Source organism: Podarcis tiliguerta (genome assembly GCF_965153285.1).
Source record: "Podarcis tiliguerta genome assembly, chromosome: W".
Lineage (NCBI taxonomy): Eukaryota > Metazoa > Chordata > Lepidosauria > Squamata > Lacertidae > Podarcis > Podarcis tiliguerta.
The window spans coordinates 10,553,311-10,571,526 of NC_139552.1; the positions used below are offsets into that span (position 1 = coordinate 10,553,311).

An 18,216-nucleotide genomic window follows, 5' to 3' on the forward strand; every position below is an offset into this window, starting at 1 on the left:
TTGGACGGAGATAAAAAAGGATCTAGATATATGGTCTAACTTGAAACTCTCACTTCTAGGACGTATTGCTGTGATTAAGATGAATGTACTGCCAAGAATGTTATTTTTATTCCAGACATTGCAGATTATAGATAAAACTGACTGTTTCAAGAAGTGGCAAAAAGACATATCCAGATTTGTCTGGCAGGGCAAAAAGCCAAGAATAAAATTTAAAATATTAACAGATGCAAAAGAAAGAGGGGGCTTTGCCCTGCCGGACTTAAAACTTTATTATGAAGCAGCAGCTTTCTGCTGGTTGAAAGAATGGCTACTTCTCGAAAATACAGATATACTGGATTTAGAAGGTTTTAATAATGCATTTGGCTGGCATGCATATTTATGGTGCGACAAGGTCAAAGTGCATAGAATGTTTAAAATTCACATTGTCAGAAAAGCATTGTTTAATGTGTGGACTAGATATAAAGATCTTTTGGAAAATAAAACTCCAAGGTGGTTGTCTCCAATGGAAGCCAAAGCTTTAAAGAGACTCAATATGGAGGCCAACTGGCCAAAGTATTGGGAGATCTTAGAACAAGACGGAGATAAATTGAAACTACAGAGTTTTGACAAATTAAAAAGCAAAGTCCGAGATTGGCTTCATTATTACCAAATAATGGAGGCATTCAAAATGGATAGAAAAATCGGCTTCCAGGTGGAAAAATCAAAATTGGAAACAGAATTGTTAGAACCCAAAACAAAAATATTGTCTAGAATGTATAATTTGCTGCTGAAATGGAATACACAGGATGAGGAAGTGAAATCAGCTATGATCAAATGGGCACAGGATGTTGGTCATAACATAATGTTTGCTGACTGGGAAAGGTTGTGGACCACTGGAACAAAGTTTACGGCATGTAATGCCTTAAGAGAGAATATAATGAAAATGATTTACAGATGGTACATGACACCAGTCAAGCTAGCAAAAATGTATCATATGCCTGACAATAAATGTTGGAAATGTAAAGAATCTGAAGGTACTTTCTTTCACCTTTGGTGGACGTGCCCAAGGATTAAGGCCTTCTGGGAGATGATTTATAATGAACTGGAAAAAAGTGTTTAAATACACATTTAGAAAGAACCCAGAAGCCTTTCTCCTAGGTATGGTAAACCAACAGGTTCAGGTGAAGGACAGGACATTTTTTATGTACGCTACAAAAGCAGCAAGAATACTCATCGCACAGTATTGGAAGACACAAGATTTACCCACGCTGGAAGAATGGCAGATGAAGGTTATCGATTATATGGAACTAGCAGAAATGACTGGCAGAATCAGAGACCAGGGAGAAGAGATGGTGAAGGAAGATTGGAGGAAGTTTAAAGATTATTTACAGAAGCATTATAAGATAAAGAATGTTTGAGGACATCAGATTGAATTTAAAAGAATATTAGCATAAAAATTTAATGATTAAGAAAGACTAATGTTTTAAGACATATGGAAATGCAATTATGTTAAGATAATAAGATTAAGTTGAACCAAAGATATGCCAGAGGGAAAGAATTTACTGTCAGAATATAAGATTTAGAATACAGAGTGGGAAGGTCTGGGGAAGTCACAGATCCAAGCTAATGTTAAAAAATGCAAAGACACAATAATTGTTTTTAACTTTTTTCTTTTATTTTTTTTTTGTACACTGTACTTTATATTGTTTGTATGTATTGTTTTTATTTTTTGTTTTGTATTTGTTTGTTTGTATTCTTTGTTTATTGGTTGTGAAAAATAAAAATATTATATATATATAAAAAAAGAGAAAGCAACTCGCTGTCTGGACACAGGAAGGCCAACTTGGACTTGCTCACGTGTTCAACAGATTACTTTTAATTATGCTCATGTGCGCTTACCAGATAGCTGGTTTTTCACGTGTAATCAAAGAAGTTATAACTACATTCCCGCCAATTTATCTGATACTCAGTGCTGCCTCAGCAGACTGACATGGGTCCTGCCTCGCTGCTCAATTTTAGAAAAGAATAGGCAGAGGATGTTACGCTCTCCTTTAGGAATATCTGCTAGACATCGTTATGTGATACAAGAACACATACATGAACATGAAGAGAACACGGTACCCCTGCTACCTTAACCTCTACTATCTTAAACTCTTCTTACAAAAAAAATTTAAAAATAAATAAATTTTAAATAAATAAAAAACGGTGAGATACACACTCCTCCCAGAGTCTTGCTGGTTCAAGCCTCTGTGTGTATTTTATTATCAGAGTCTAATCCTTCCTTTGCTTTGGGAACGCCTCATCCAATAGCATATTTAACCAATCTTGAAATACCAAAACAGCGAAGAGCTTTCACTCTGACACCTTATGAGGAGAGAAAATGCCCCTGCAGTTCTGGACACATAGAAACAATTGAGCATGTTTTCCTCCACTGCCAGTATTACACAAACATACGTGTTAGTTTTATTCTGCCGATCATACACCATTTCCCAGGACACACAAGGCAGGTCAATATCTCCTTACTGCTCCTTACATACGTCAGAGGATGGTATGTGCCCCACAGGTCTAAAACAAAGGGCTTGATTTACATGTTTTATGTGTTTTTATCTACTGTTTTTATCTGCTTCTATGTTGGTCTGAGATCCATGAAGGGGTGTTAAGATGCTACACTCAATATGCCAGCATGTTTGGAAAACTCAGCAGTGGCCAGAGGATTGGAGAAGATCAGTCTACATCCCAATCCCAAATAATAATAATAATAAATTTTATTTATATCCCACCCTCCCCAGCTGAAGCCGGGCTCAGGGCGGCTAACAACAATAAAACAGTACAAAAGTACTGCACAAACAAACACTCTAAAATCATTCATTATAAAATTAATTCAAATCAAGCCACTGGCAACCATTGGGCCAGAGCTCCACGAAGATTGCCGAGGGAGCGAGTCAGGCTGTGCCCTGGCCAAAGGCCTGGTGGGACAGCTCTGTCTTGCAGGCCCTGCGGAAAGATGTCAAGTCCCGCAGGGCCCTAGTCTCTTGTGACAGAGTGTTCCACCAGATCGGAGCCACAGCCGAGAAAGCCCTGGCTCTAGTTGAGGCCAGCCTAACCTCTCTGTGGCCTGGGACCTTCAATATGTTTTTATTTGAAGACCGTAAGTTTCTCTGTGGGGCATACCAGGAGAGGCGGTCCCGTAGGTACGAGGGTCCTAGGCCGTATAGGGCTTTAAAGGTTAAAACCAGCACCTTAAACCTGATCCTGTACTCCACCGGGAGCCAGTGCAGCTGGTATAGCACCGGGTGAATGTGATCTCGCAGCGAAGACCCCGAAAGGAGTCTCGCTGCAGCATTCTGCACCCGCTGGAGTTTCTGGGTCAGTCTCAAGGGCAGCCCCACGTACAGCGAGTTACAATAATCCAGTCTGGAGGTGACTGTCGCGTGGATCACAGTGGCTAGGTCAGGGCGAGAGAGGTAAGGAGCCAACTGCTTAGCTTGGCGGAGATGGAAAAATGCCGCCTTTGTTGTAGCTGCAATCTGCGCTTCCATGGAAAGGGAGGTGTCGAAGATTACACCCAAACTCTTAACGGACGGTGCTGGCACCAATTGCGCCCCCGCAAGAGATGGGAGTTGCCCCCCCCCCATCCCATATTGTCCCGTCTCAGCCACAGGACCTCTGTCTTCGAAGGATTTAGCTTCAACCGGCTCCCACGTAACCATCCAGCCACAGCTTCCAAACATCTGGTCAGTGTGTCTGGGGCTGAGTCAGGATGGCCATCCATCAACAGATAGAGTTGGGTGTCATCAGCATACTGATGGCAACCCAACCCAAAACTCCGGGCAAGCTGGGCGAGGGGGCGCATAAAGATGTTGAAAAGCATCGGGGAGAGTATCGCACCCTGAGGTACTCCACACACCAAGGAGTGGCGCGATGACAATTCCCCCCCAAGCGCCACCCTCTGTCCCCGACCAGAGAGAAACGAGCGCAGCCATTGAAGGACTGTGCCCTGAATCCCCACGTCAGCAAGGCGGTGGTCCAGAATTTCGTGATCGACCATGTCGAAAGCTGCTGACAGATCTAGAAGAACCAGCAGCCCCGGCCCACCTCAATCCAGCTGTCTACGAAGATCATCTGTTAGGGCAACCAGAGCCGTCTCGGTCCCATGACCAGCGCGGAAGCCGGACTGGAATGGATCCAGAGCCGATGTTTCATCCAGAAACCCACCAAGCTGTTCAGCAACCGCTCTCTCAAATCACCTTACCCAGGAACGGAAGATTCGAAACCGGGCGGTAATTGGATAGATCTAAAGGATCTAATGATGTTTTCTTTAAGAGCGGGCGCACCACTGCCTCCTTCAGTTCCCCTGGGAATGTCCCCGTGCCAAGGGACAAATTGATGATACCCCCCAGGAGGGCCCGCACCTCGTCTGGACACGCTCTAATCAGCCAAGATGGGCACGGGTCAAGAGGACAGGTGGTGGGCTTTCCAGCTCGGAGGAGTCTGTCCACGTAGGCTGGGGATATCCGGTCAAAGTGGTCCAATACTGGACCCGAGGACAGTCGAGGGGCCTCCAGTTCCTTTATTGTATCCAAATTGGCAGGGAGGTCATGGCGGAGCAACAAGACCTCCGCAAAAAAGCTCACAAATGCCTCACAGCTGTGTGTCAAATTGTTATTTAAATTTGGCTGCCCCTCAAGGGACGTTAAAGACTTGATTATACTAAATAATTGCGCCGGGCAAGAGCTAGAGGATGCAATGGAGGCCGAGAAGTAAGACTTCTTAGCAGCCTTCACCGCCATCTCGTAGGTTTTCATAAAAGCCCTATAAGATGTTCTTGAGGCTCCGTCACGGGCACCCCGCCATACTCGCTCTAGCCGTCTGAGGTCCCGCTTCATTTTCCGGAGCTCCTCGGTAAACCAGGGAGCCCGGTTTCTGCGGGGTCGCAGAGGGCGCTTAGGTGCGATCTCATCGATGGCTGCCAGGAGCTGGATATTCCAGCCCTCAACAAGCTCAGTCAATGAGTCGCCAGGGGGAGCAAGGTCCCGCAAGGCTTGGCGGAATCTATCAGGGTCCATCAGCCTCTGCGGGCGAACCCAAATCAGCTCGCCACCTAAGCAGGGTGGGGGTGGAAAGTCAATCCTGGCTTTCAGAGCGTAGTGATCAGTCCATGGCACCTTCATCGAAGGAGACATGATCACATCTATACCTACGCCAAAGATCAAATCCAGCGTGTGGCCTGCTTGATGTGTGGGGCCCGAAACAAAATGGGAGAGCCCTAGTGTCGCCATGGAAGACACCAGGTCCAGAGCCTGTGAGGAGGGAGTGGCATCAGCATGGATGTTGAAGTCCCCCAATACCAATAGGTTAGGGAACTCCAAGGCCCAGCCGGCCACCGCCTCCAATAGGCCTGACAGGGTGGCTGCTGGTGCGCTAAGTGGCCGGTACACCAGCCAGACAGCCAAGCTCTCCTCGGAGCCCCACACTAGGCCAACACATTCAATGCCAGGGATCGATGGCGATGGTAGAGCCCTGAAAGGACAATCTTCCCGGATTAATAATGCCACCCCTCCCCCCCGGCCCACAGTCCGCTACTGGTGGAGGACGGAGAAACCCGGGGGCGCCATCTCTCGTAAGGTAACTGTTGCCCCTTCGCGCACCCAGGTCTCCGTCACACAAGCCAGGTCGACCCCCTGTGAGATAAAGAAATCTCGCAGGGTGGTGGTTTTGTTGCCTATAGACCTGGCATTGCACAGCACCAGTGACGGAGGTGAGTAATCCTTGCTCACCCTACCCTCGTCCCTCGGGATGAGGCGCAGATTGGAAGGGGTACGAGCATATCCGTATCTCGATCCCCTTCGCCTATAACATCTGCCCCCACCGCCATACCCCCCTCGCCCCTCCACGGTAGCAATCCCAAGCCTCATAGTAGGAAACCCTTTTGTTCCTCCTCCGGCTTCCAGGTCAGGTGCGTCGCCGCGAAGCCAAGGAGCCTGCATTCGCTCCATAGGACGCACACACATTTCCCCTTCATCTTTGGAGGGGAAAATGTGCATCCTATAGAGCGAAAAATACGGTAAGTTGATAATCAAAAGGGGGAAATGAAGCAAATCGACAATTCCTTTAAATCCTTATGTGCTAAGTCAAAAGCTCCCAACCATTATATTGGTGAAATTAGGAGCTCGAAGGGGTGAATGTTTGCGTCTTCTACAGAGCGGAAGTCATGCATTTTTTCTTTTTTTCTTTTGTTATCTATTTGTGTTTTATTGTTAAGTGTACTAAGCGTGAGGAGAACCTGAGCTTACAGGGTTAAACAGCTCAGTTCGTATGTCCTGCCTTCTGAGGGGGCGGAGAGATCCTACGTCACACATCCGGGATCTGTTTCTTTGTTCTGTTATTCTGGTTTCGTTTTTGTACGGAACAGAGATGTACTTTTTACCAGACACTAGATGATGATTTATACTGCTGTAAATAAATGCTTCTAGATTAGAGAAGCTGACTGGACTTTTGATTTATGCACACTAAAGGCAAGCACAGAGGGCAGAAGGCTAAAAGGCTAAATACGCTGTGTTTACTCTGCTGTGCTCAGAGGTCCGGGGAAAGCAGATATGAACCACGGAAGCCTGCAGGACCTTTACCCTGAGCAATATTTCACACTAAGTAGTTTTCGTTTTCCTTTTTTTATCGTTAGTACTGTTACTATTATTATAAATTGTTGGTCATTTGTATATATTTGTGCCCACCTTTTCAGAACTCTTCCTATTTGTAGCTAGAGCTATTTCCTAGTTTCCTCTCTTTTCTCTCTCTATCCCTCTTTGAATATTTTCAAATACTAATTATTTGATTGGAAATACTTAAAATTTAATTACAGGGTGTATTAAATTGATCGGGTAGTATCTGCTCTATATATATTTAGATATGTAAGAAGGTGAATTAACTTTGTTTCACAATCCATATGTTAAATACAAGCACGGTTAATAGATGTCTCTAATTAGAGTGATAATAATTTGCAATATATTTGGTTCATACTAAGCCTTCCCAAGACTTTGACCCTATAGATAAAAGCTGCAATTTATAATATGAGAATTATAGGTATGGATGCCAAGGGATTAAAGGAAATACTTAACTATTTTCAGTCATTAAAGGCTGATATAGGACTATTACAAGAAACACATTTGACAGAACAAGGGGCACAAACTTTGAAAAGTCAATGGGTAAAAGAAGTTTTTTCAACAAATCTAGATGAAAATGCAAAGGGAGTCACGATTCTATTTAGGAAAGGCTGGTCTTATAAAATGCAAGATATAATAAGAGAGGAAGATGGTCAGTGTTTAATAACTGTAATTAAAACAGAAGGGATAGAAATAGCAATAGTCGATGTCTATGCCCCTAATACTGATGACCATTAAGTTTATTCACAACTGTTTTAAGAGATTAAGCTCTTTATCGTATCAGTATCTGATAATTGGTGGAGACCTTAATGAAATTTTAGACCCGCAGATGGACGCCACTTCTACAGCTAGGAAAAAAATGACGAAGGTTAGAGAGAGACAATTAATTATTCTATGATATACTGGAATTTAGTGGATTCATAGAGACTACACCAGCCTAAGGAAAAATCCTATACATATTTTGCAGGAATTCACAATACCCAGCACAGAATAGATTTTTTTTTTTAACATCAGCATCACTACACTCCTTTACTAGCCGATGTGACATTGATATTCCCATTATAGCTGATCACTCAGCAGTAATATTGGAATGTAATCTATCCAATACCCAGGAAGGTATGAGGAGATGGTATCTTAATATATCATTACTAAATGATAAAAACTTCATTCAATATATAATGCAAGATACGCAAATATATTTTAAAAATAACTCCAAATCATTAACGCAAAGACTGAAGGAATGGGAAGGCTACAAAGCTTATATAAGAGGGAAGAAAATATCTTTCTCTGCCAACAAGGTCAAGATGCAAAAATTAAAAGAAAATAACCTAAAAAAAACTTTTAAAACATTATGGGGCAATATGGCAAATAACCCATCTAGGGTTACATATGAAAGAATACAACAACAAACACTAGAACTGAATAATATACTAGCTCAAAAAATTGAGTTCAGCTTATTATGTCTAAGACAAACATATTGGGAACAGGGAGAAAGACCGACAAAAATTCTAGCTAATCATCTAAAGCAGAAGAAAATGAAGCAAATAATACCTTTAATAAGAAAGGGGGGGGGGGATCACAGCGACCTCATCAACAGATATAAATAACAATTTTTAAAAATTCTACAGAAAGCTATATGAAGGGCTAGAAAATATACCAGAGGATGAGGTGGAAAACTTTTTTCAGGATATTAAACTACCAACCATTGAAGAATATCACAAAGATATGCTATCAGCCCCCCTGATATTGAGAATGAAATAGAAACAATGGGTAATGGAAAATTACCTGGACCAGATGGTTTTCCTATAGAATAGTATAAAATATTCAAAAATTTATTAGTCCCCAGACTTCTAGAAGTTTATGAGGAAACAATATGAGTTTATGAGGTATAAAGGTGTCTATGCTGCAACATTTAATGAAGCTTTAATAATAATTATACCAAAACCTAACAAAGACCCCACTGAATGTGCAAATTACAGACCAATCTCATTAATGAATGTCGATGCAAAGATTCTGAAAAATTACAAAAAGTCATCCAAGACTTGGTACTTAATAATCAAACAGGTTTTATAAAAACAAGACAAGCCACAGATAATGTAAGATTAACAATAGATTTGATAAATTTAAAGAGCAAGAGGAGTTTATGATAATGTCACTAGATGCAGAAAAGGCTTTCGATAGAATCTATAAAGAATTCATAGGGGTCGTGTTATGTAAATTTGGCTTCCCTACAGAACACTGTAACTGGGTTAAAATGATTTACAAAAATCCCACATCTCGGACTGTTATAAATGGTAGAATATCTAATGTGATTAATCTAAAACGAGGAACAAGACAAGGATGCCCTCTGTCTCCGTTACTATTTAATCTATGCCTGGAACCACTAACAAGAGTAATAATTCAAGATGAACATATCAAGGAGGTAAAAAACAACAAAGAAAATTACAAAATTGTATTATTTGCAGATGACATCCTTCTATTTATTACAAAACCAGAAGATACAATTCCAATAATTATGGAGAAAATAAAAACCTTTGGCTGAATATTGGGCTATTCCATAAATTGGACAAAATCAGAGATTTTGCCAATACGGCTTTGTATACAAATAGGCTACATTGTATAAAAACCATCAATTTTGGATGTGCAAAGACTTTATTAAATATTTGGGCATAATGATTTCATCAGATGTTAACCAAATCGTAAAATTACATTTGAATCAAATTATAAAAGAAATTGATTTTGATATTGAGAGGTGGGGACCTCCAAACCTTTCCCTTTGGGGAAAGGTTAATGTCCTCAAAATGACTATTGTTCCAAAGCTTTTATACATTCTTAGAGGATTACCAATATATATTCCCAACTTATATTTTCAAAAAATAAATCAAATATTTAGATTGTGCCTGTGGGGTACAAAGCCACCAAAAATATCATTACATAAAATGCAACTTCCAACTAAGGAAGGTGGTTTTGGACTCCCAAATCTGGAATTATATCACCAGGCCTACCTGCTGAGCAAGACAAATTGTTGGAGAGCAAGCAGGAATCCCAGTTGGGCTACTCTCAAATATAGTTTCATTGAATCTCTTGTGGGGTAGACCAATCTCAGCTACAACTATAAGAAATATCCCATTAATCTGGAGACTATTAAAGCACCCATAAAAATTTGGATGAACATATATAAAAATAATAAGGATGACCCTTACCAGCTTGAGAAATTAACAATATGGGCCAACCCAAAACTAAAAATTGGAAATCAAGTACAGTGGTACCTCCGGGTTACAGACGTTTCAGGTTACAGACTCCGCTAACCCAGAAATAGTACTTCAGGTTAAGAACTTTGCTTCAGGATGAGAACAGAAATCGTGTGGCAGCGGCGGGAGGCCCCATTAGCTAAAGTGGTACAACAGGTTAAGAACAGTTTCAGGTTAGGAACGGACCTCCAGAACAAATTAAGTTCCTAACCCAAGGTACCACTGTAATAATTTGGCAAAACTGGATGAAAAAGGTATTTTGACACTGAATCAATTAATTGATGAGAACTACAAATTTGTGGAATATAAGACTTTGCAGGTAAAGTATGGATTAACCAGTGAAATACACTGGCAATATATCCAATTGAAACATATGTTGGAAAAGCAGTTTGGCCCTGATGCTATAGCAGCATCGGAAACACCCATGCTGTTACAAGATTTAATCTCTGCAACAAAAACAAAAAATCCTACACTTGCCCTATATAAAACTTTACTTAACAGGAAGAAATACGATTTAGAATATGAAAGACAAAAATGGAGTAAAGAGCTAGGAGTACAGATAGCAAATGATATAATAATAGTAATACATGTTATTTATACCCTGCCCTCCCCGGCCAGAGCTGGGCTCAGGGCAGCTAACATCAATAAAATTTCAGTAAATAATAAGGGGAAAAAAGAAAAGGCTTCTGGTTGGCCGCGCGATTAATGGCGGACGGGAGCTCTTTCGGAAGAAAGAGCCCCAGCGTTCTGAAGATTGGGGCGACCGCGAGAGTGTCGCGGAGCCCCCCAAAAACCTCAGATCGGGCTTTCTGAGGACCTGGTGTTCTGGCAGGTACCCTTAGTGACTCCTCTGCTCCCCGGTAAGCTCTAATAAGAGCCCCGAGAGCGAGCGGGGTTGGAGACGCGGGTACTGTGGAATTTACTCACTTTCTTCATAGCGCGAAGCTCCAAGTCCGTCAATTGTGAGCGACCAATTTCTCCAACCAAATTATCAAGGATTGGACAATTGTGAGTAAAAAAGATTTTAATTTGGACAGTTAATTGGAACGAAAGGGATTTAAATTACGGAGGTTGATCCCTTTCCGCTGAAGTAAAAGTGAAAGCAGTTACCGCTGACCGAAGCCGTAACTTTAAAAGACCTGTCAAAACTTCCAAGGAAATATGTCAAACCCCTCTTTCTGCAGGGGGAAGGGGGGAGAATTTGATTGATTTGAGACCCTGCTTGAGATAGACTTGACAGTGGATTAGACTCTTTCTTTTTAGAAGCGGTTCTCCCGGCAGGGGAAGGCTAGACTCCATTATTATGTCACAAAGGGAGCAGATACATTCAACTTTCGTTTTCCTCTTTGGGGATTACAAAGTAACTGCTGCTATCTGAGATTGTTAAAATAGCACACAGAGTTTCTTTTACCCTGCTTGAACTGGATATAAGTGTTTGAACTAATTTTGTGGTTCAAATAAAATAAAATAAAATAAAATAAAATAAAATAAAATAAAATAAAATAAATAAAATAAAAAAAAAAAATAAAAATAAAAAATAAAATAAATAAAAAAAATAAATAAAATAAAATAAAATAAAATAAAATAAAATAAAATAAAATAAATAAAATAAAATAAAATAAAATACAATACAATACAATAAAATAAAATAAAATAAAATATAAAATAAGGAAAGAGAGTAAGACTTTGAAAGAGGGAAGCTGTTGGGCTGCCTGCGCACAAAAAATCTGGTGGACTCTGACTGGGTGAGCTGACCTTGAAACTTTGGAATAGCTATGGCTAATGGGGTAGATAAGTCTGAGAAAAGTAAAAGTAAAGATAGAACACCTTCCAAAGCACCAACTTTTGAAGAGTCGGTGATGCAAATGTTAACAGACATAAGCTGTTCGACAGTGCAATTTGCTGCCAAGGAGTGTGGTGGAGTCTCCTTCTTTGGAGGTCTTTAAGCAGAGGCTTGACAACCATATGTCAGGAGTGCTCTGATGGTGTTTCCTGCTTGGCAGGGGGTTGGACTCGATGGCCCTTGTGGTCTCTTCCAACTCTATGATTCTATGATTCTAAGAGCAGGTGTGAGAGGAACTCAGCAGACTGTACAGGAGTTGAAACAAGAATTTGTTGATGTGAAAAAAGGCATTCAAGAGGTCAGGGAGGAAGTTGCTGCCCACGAAACAAGACTGAGGGAATTGGAAACAGTGAGAGTGCCTGACGTGGAGAAGATTCAACATGATGCGCTCAATGCAATTGCTTTTTTACAGATGAAGGAACGGGAGAATCAACTGAGAGTAAGAGGCGCACCCCAATTGGAACAAGATAATCTTAAGGATTGACATTGGGTCTACATTACAAAAAAAGCTTGAAGATTAAAGATAAGCCAATTGTTTTGTTTAAGGAGATTCCAAAGCATTTTTTGAACCTAAGGAATAACTACGCAGACTTGGCTGGAACTCTGAGAAGGAAGAACATCTTTTTTAGGTGGGAATTTCCAGAAGGCCTCTCCTTTAAATTTCAAGGAAGGAAACCAAGAATTAGGACCTTCGAAGAAAAAACAAGGTTCCTGGAAAAAAATGCCAAGGATCTGGGATTGGAAAGTGAGGAGACGCCAGGGGCAGGCGCAGGAGCTCATGAATAGTTTAAGATGGTATTGAGAATATATTCGTGGAATGTTAATGGTTTGAACTCACGACCAAAAAGGAACCAAGTATACCATGTGTTAGCAAAACAGAATTTGGACATAATTTGTTTGCAAGAAACTCATGTTACTAGATTACACAGAAAAGTCCTTCAGAATAAGAGACTTGGTCAAGAATTCATTTCATCTGACAAAGTGAAGAAAAGAGGAGTGGTCGTTTACGTGAAAGAAAAATGGAATCCCAAAATGATGTTCAAAGATGAGGGAAATATTTGCTGTTGGGAATTTATGCACCAAATGATGGCAAAGCAGAATTTTTTAAGAACTTGGAAACAAGACTTCTGGACTATTTGGATTATAAATTGATTTTGATGGAGTTGCATCGACGCTTATGGATAAAACACAGACACAGAAAGTAATGAATGCTGGCAGATTACCAAAGGTTTTTTTTTGACCTGTCAGACATATGGAGAGTGAGAAATCCAACTGAAAAAGACTTCACATTCTATTCAGATACAAATCAAACAGAAGTGGGGTGCTTCTTGCCCCCATCTTTGGACAGTGTCCTTCTGGCCCCATTAAGACTTCCTCTAAGTCATTTCTAAAAAGATTAAACAATGGGGGGGGGGGGGGAGAATACAATCCTATCTGACCCCTCTTAACATTGTGATTTTGTTAGAGAGTTGACCCAGCAACCTACATGTTGCTATCACTATACAAGGCTTTTATAAGGTACAGGAGTCTCTTGTCCTCCATCACTGAATACAACTTTGACCATAATTTGGATCTAGGGATGGAGTCAAAGGCAGATTTTAGGTCCATAAAGGCCATATATAAATGGCCTTGGAGTGGTCCTAGTATATTTCTCTGCTAGGTGTGACAGCACAAGACAGTGGTCAGATGTTGAGTACTTCGTACGGAAAGCAGCCTTGGCTTCAGAGGTTATGTTATTATCCTCCAGAAATGTTGCTAATTTAAAGCAAATGAAATGGCCATATAATTTCCCCATTATGGAAAGCAAACTATAGTTGCCAAGATCTATAGGTTGTCCTTTCTTGCAAATTGGGACCACAATTGTATACTTCCAGCTAACTGGGATTTTACCTGAATTATTTACCTCTGTGAAAAGAGAATGTGCAAACTGCTGTATTTTAAAAATAATAATAAAAGGATAAAGAACCAACCTGATGCAACTTTGGCGAATAGTCTCTCTTGCTTTCTGATAGCTCGCATTGTTGACAATAGTTTGAAATGCCTGGATTGGATCAATGACCTGTCCCCATACTTTAGACCCAAGCTTATCCAGGATCACCATGAAACAGTGGAGCGCAGGCCAGAAAGGATTGATGCTTTCATCTAAAAAAACAAAACAAAAAAACAACAACAAATCAAAACATGCTTAGATGGGAAATAGCACTTAGAAGACAATAAAAACATGTAAATTTAAAAACAGTAAAGAAAAACTTTTTGGGTACAAGAGAAAAAATGTAAAAATCCAGTATCAGGCAACACCTTTTATCCAGACCAACCAAAACTTCCAAAAAATAAGTGAACAAGTTCTTTGGAAGGCTCCATCAGGTTGAATTTCAACCGAGGATCATTCCACGCCAAATCACAAATCACCTGATTTTAATATTTGACCGTGCTCTCACGACTCAGATTTTCTTCATTTTTTTTTTTATGAGAATGCCAGGGAGGAGCAGGAACAGGCAGAGGAAGGTGCGCAGGAAGTGGCGATTGAGTGAGCAGAGTGATCTGATCTCTGAGTGATCAGAGGTACTTATTACGAAGAGCATTCACAAGCCATCACCACTATGAGATAACCTCAAATAAAATTTTAAAGATTTTTTGGTCCAAAATTGGGCACAGGAGAATTTTTTGAAAATTTCAATTTTTGTGCGATTTAGGCTAATGCAATTTCTGTGTCAGTTTAGGAAAAACCTCCTGTTTCACTTATTTTTCAACCGATTGGGCTTATTTTGGTATCAAAATAAAGCTAATTGTGGTCTCTTTCAAAATAAGGTATAAAAATGGTATTAGGTGCCACAGAAAAAAGTCACCAACCATTCAAAGTGATTTTTTGTCATTTTATTCCCGGTATGTTCAATAAGCCATAGCGCACAAACCACAACTAACACGTGTATCATACTTTTGTTGTAGAATGGGCTAACCATGTACTTATTACATTGTAAAAATAAGGAGGGTCTTTTTTGTGGTTATAAAATAAATTGATTTTGAAGGGTTTTTTTTAACCAAAAAAAATATTACTTTTTTGGACAGGTTTAAGGTCTCTTTGAGCCTGAAATACCGTATTGCACCGGCCCATAGGACGCACTTAGTTTTTTGGGGGGGAAATAAAGGGGGGGAATTCCTTTATCCCCCCCCCCAAACCAGGTCGGGGAATCCAAACCAGGTTGGGGAACAGCGGGATGGCGATGCTGCGCCTCCCCGCTGTCCCCCGAGCTTGTGGGGCTGCCCGATGTCTGCCCGAAGCGCGGGGCGCTCTGCTTCAGCATGCCCTGCGCTCCGTGCAGCAGGCTGCTATCCCGCAGGGCTGCCTAGGCTGGGGATGTCTTCCCGAAGCGCCAAAAATGAAGGAGAAATCTGGGTGCGTCCTATGGGGCGAATGCAGGCTTTCGCTGAAGCTTGGAGAGCGAGAGGGGTCGGTGCGCACCGACCCCTCTCGCTCTCCAGGCTTCAGCAAGCTATCAGCAGCCTAGAGAGCCCTGCGGGAACTCCCGCAGGGCTCCCTCGGCTGCGGATATCTGCCCGGAGGCGAGGCGCTCTGCTTCAGGGCGCCCCGTGCGCCAGGCAGCAGGCTGCTATCCGCAGCCGAGGGAGCCCTGCAGGACCTCCCGCGGGGTTCCCTCGGCTGCAGATATCTCCCCGGTGCCGAGACGCTCTGCTTCAGGGCGCCCCGCGCACCGGGCAACAGGCTGCTATCCGCAGCCTAGGGAGCCCTGCGGGAACTCCCGCGGGCTCCCCAGGCTTGCTGATAGCTTGCTCAAGCCTGGAGAGTGAGAGGGGTCGGTGAGTACCGACCCCTCTCGCTCTCCAAGCTTCAGCAAAAGCCTGCATTCGCCCCATAGGACGCACCCAGATTTCCCCTTCATTTTTGGAGGGGTAAAAGTGTGTCCTATAGGGCGAAAAATACGGTAACTCACACATTCATGAGAATAGTTAAAATTGTACCCTCTGATGTTACAATATCATCTGATATATTATAAAAAATTAGTTTTATTGATTATTTAATAAAAACAAAATACGTCTCAGAGCCCTTGTTCATTTTATTGTGTAAAACACTTTTGCAATGATATGGTCAAAGCTGTTTTGTTTCCCATACATGTAATATGGTCAATGATGCTTTTTTTAAAAAATAAATTTTAATGGATTTTACAATTTTATATTCAACCAAATAACACATTTACATTTGTCATATAAAACACACACACACAAAAAACCCTTCCTCATGACTTCCCTCAACTTCCCCTTCCGGTTCTTTAAATATTTATTACTTCTGCTTAATTTTTGTCTTATTTTTATGATCTTATACCTCAATATACTTAAATCCCCGCGACAGGGTGAGCTCCCGTTGCTCGGTCCCTGCTCCTACCCACCTAGCAGTTTGAAAGCACGTCAAAGTGCAAGTAGATAAATAGGTACCGCTCCGGCGGGAAGATAAACGGCGTTTCCGTGTGCTGCTCTGGTTCCCTAGAAGCGGCTTAGTCATGCTGACCACATGACCCGGAAGCTGTACCCCGGCTCCCTCGGCCAATAAAGCGAGATGAGTGCCACAACCCCAGAGTCAGCCACGACTGGACCTAATGGTCAGGGGTCCCTTTACCTTTAATATATATGAGGCAATGTTATAATCAGAGGGGGGGGTTAATGTTGCTGAACTGGATGCTTTTCTCATGGAGCAGCTTCAACAAATGTACTATGGATAAATGAATGAAGCACAGAATGAACTCAGGCTTGCTAGAGAGGTTAAAAACAACAAAAAAGGCTTTTATGGGTATGTTCGTAGCAAAAGGAAGAACAAAGAGACAGTGGGGTCACTCAGAGGAGAAGATGGTGAAATGCAAACAGGGGACACAGAAAGGGCTGAACTCCTCAATGCCTTCTTTGCCTCAGTCTTCTCCGATAAAGAAAACAATGCCCGACCTGAAGAATTTGGAGCAAATGATTCCGCAGAGGAAACACAGCCCAGAATAACTAAGGAGATAGTACAAGAATACTTGGCTAGTTTAGATGTATTCAAGTCTCCAGGGCCAGATGAACTGCATCCAACAGTATTAAAAGAACTGGCAGATGTGATCTCAGAACCACTGGCAATCATCTTTGAGAATTCCTGGAGAACAGGCGAAGTCCCGGCAGACTGGAGGAGGGCAAATGTTGTCCCTATTTTCAAAAAGGGGAAAAGAGAGGACCCAAATAATTACCGCCCAGTCAGTCTGACATCAATACCAGGGAAGATTCTGGAGCAGATCATTAAGCAAACAATCTGTGAGCACCTAGAAAGGAATGCTGTGATCACCAATAGTCAGCATGGATTTCTGAAAAATAAGTCATGTCAGACTAACCTGATCTCATTTTTTGACAGAATTACAAGCCTGGTAGATGAAGGGAACGCAGTGGATGTAGTCTACCTTGATTTCAGCAAGGCATTTGACAAGGTGCCCCATGATATTCTTGTAAAGAAGCTGGTAAAATGTGGTCTTGACTATGCTACCACTCAGTGGATTTGTAACTGGCTGACTGACTGGACGCAAAGGGTGCTCATCAATGGTTCCTCTTCATCCTGGAGAAGAGTGACTAGTGGGGTGCCACAGGGTTCTGTCTTGGGCCCGGTCTTATTCAACATCTTTATCAACGACTTGGATGATGGACTCAAGGGCATCCTGATCAAATTTGCAGATGACACCAAACTGGGAGGGGTGGCTAACACCCCAGAGGACAGGATCACACTTCAAAACGACCTTGACAGATTAGAGAACTGGGCCAAAACAAACAAGATGAATTTTAACAGGGAGAAATGTAAAGTATTGCACTTGGGCAAAAAAAATGAGAGGCACAAATACAAGATGGGCGACACCTGGCTTGAGAGCAGTACATGTGAAAAGGATCTAGGAGTCTTGGTTGACCACAAACTTGACATGAGCCAGCAGTGTGACACGGCAGCTAAAAAAGCCAATGCAATTCTGGGCTGCATCAATAGGAGTATAGCGTCTAGATCAAGGGAAGTTATAGTGCCACTGTATTCTGCTCTGGTCAGACCTCACCTGGAGTACTGTGTCCAGTTCTGGGCACCACAGTTCAAAAAGGACATTGACAAACTGGAACGTGTCCAGAGGAGGGCAACCAAAATGGTCAAAGGCCTGGAAACGATGCCTTATGAGGAACGGCTAAGGGAGCTGGGCATGTTTAGCCTGGAGAAGAGGAGGTTAAGGGGTGATATGATAGCCATGTTCAAATATATAAAAGGATGTCACATAGAGGAGGGAGAAAGGTTGTTTTCTGCCGCTCCAGAGAAGCGGACACGGAGCAATGGATCCAAACTACAAGAAAGAAGATTCCACCTAAACATTAGGAAGAACTTCCTGACAGTAAGAGCTGTTCGACAGTGGAATTTGCTGCCAAGGAGTGTGGTGGAGTCTCCTTCTTTGGAGGTCTTTAAGCAGAGGCTTGACAACCATAT

At 42.0% G+C, this 18,216-nt stretch overlaps 1 protein-coding gene across 1 annotated transcript in view; it reads right to left on the reverse strand.

Annotated features, from left to right (window-relative positions):
• The window catches only part of LOC310668822 (putative helicase senataxin), a 286,306-nt gene that overhangs the window by 197,050 nt on the left and 71,040 nt on the right, over positions 1 to 18,216 (reverse strand). Inside the window, exon 7 of the mRNA XM_083422138.1 lies at positions 13,703 to 13,874. Within this exon, the coding sequence (XP_083278264.1) occupies positions 13,703 to 13,874 (172 nt within the window). The remainder of the gene's footprint in view (positions 1 to 13,702; positions 13,875 to 18,216) is intronic.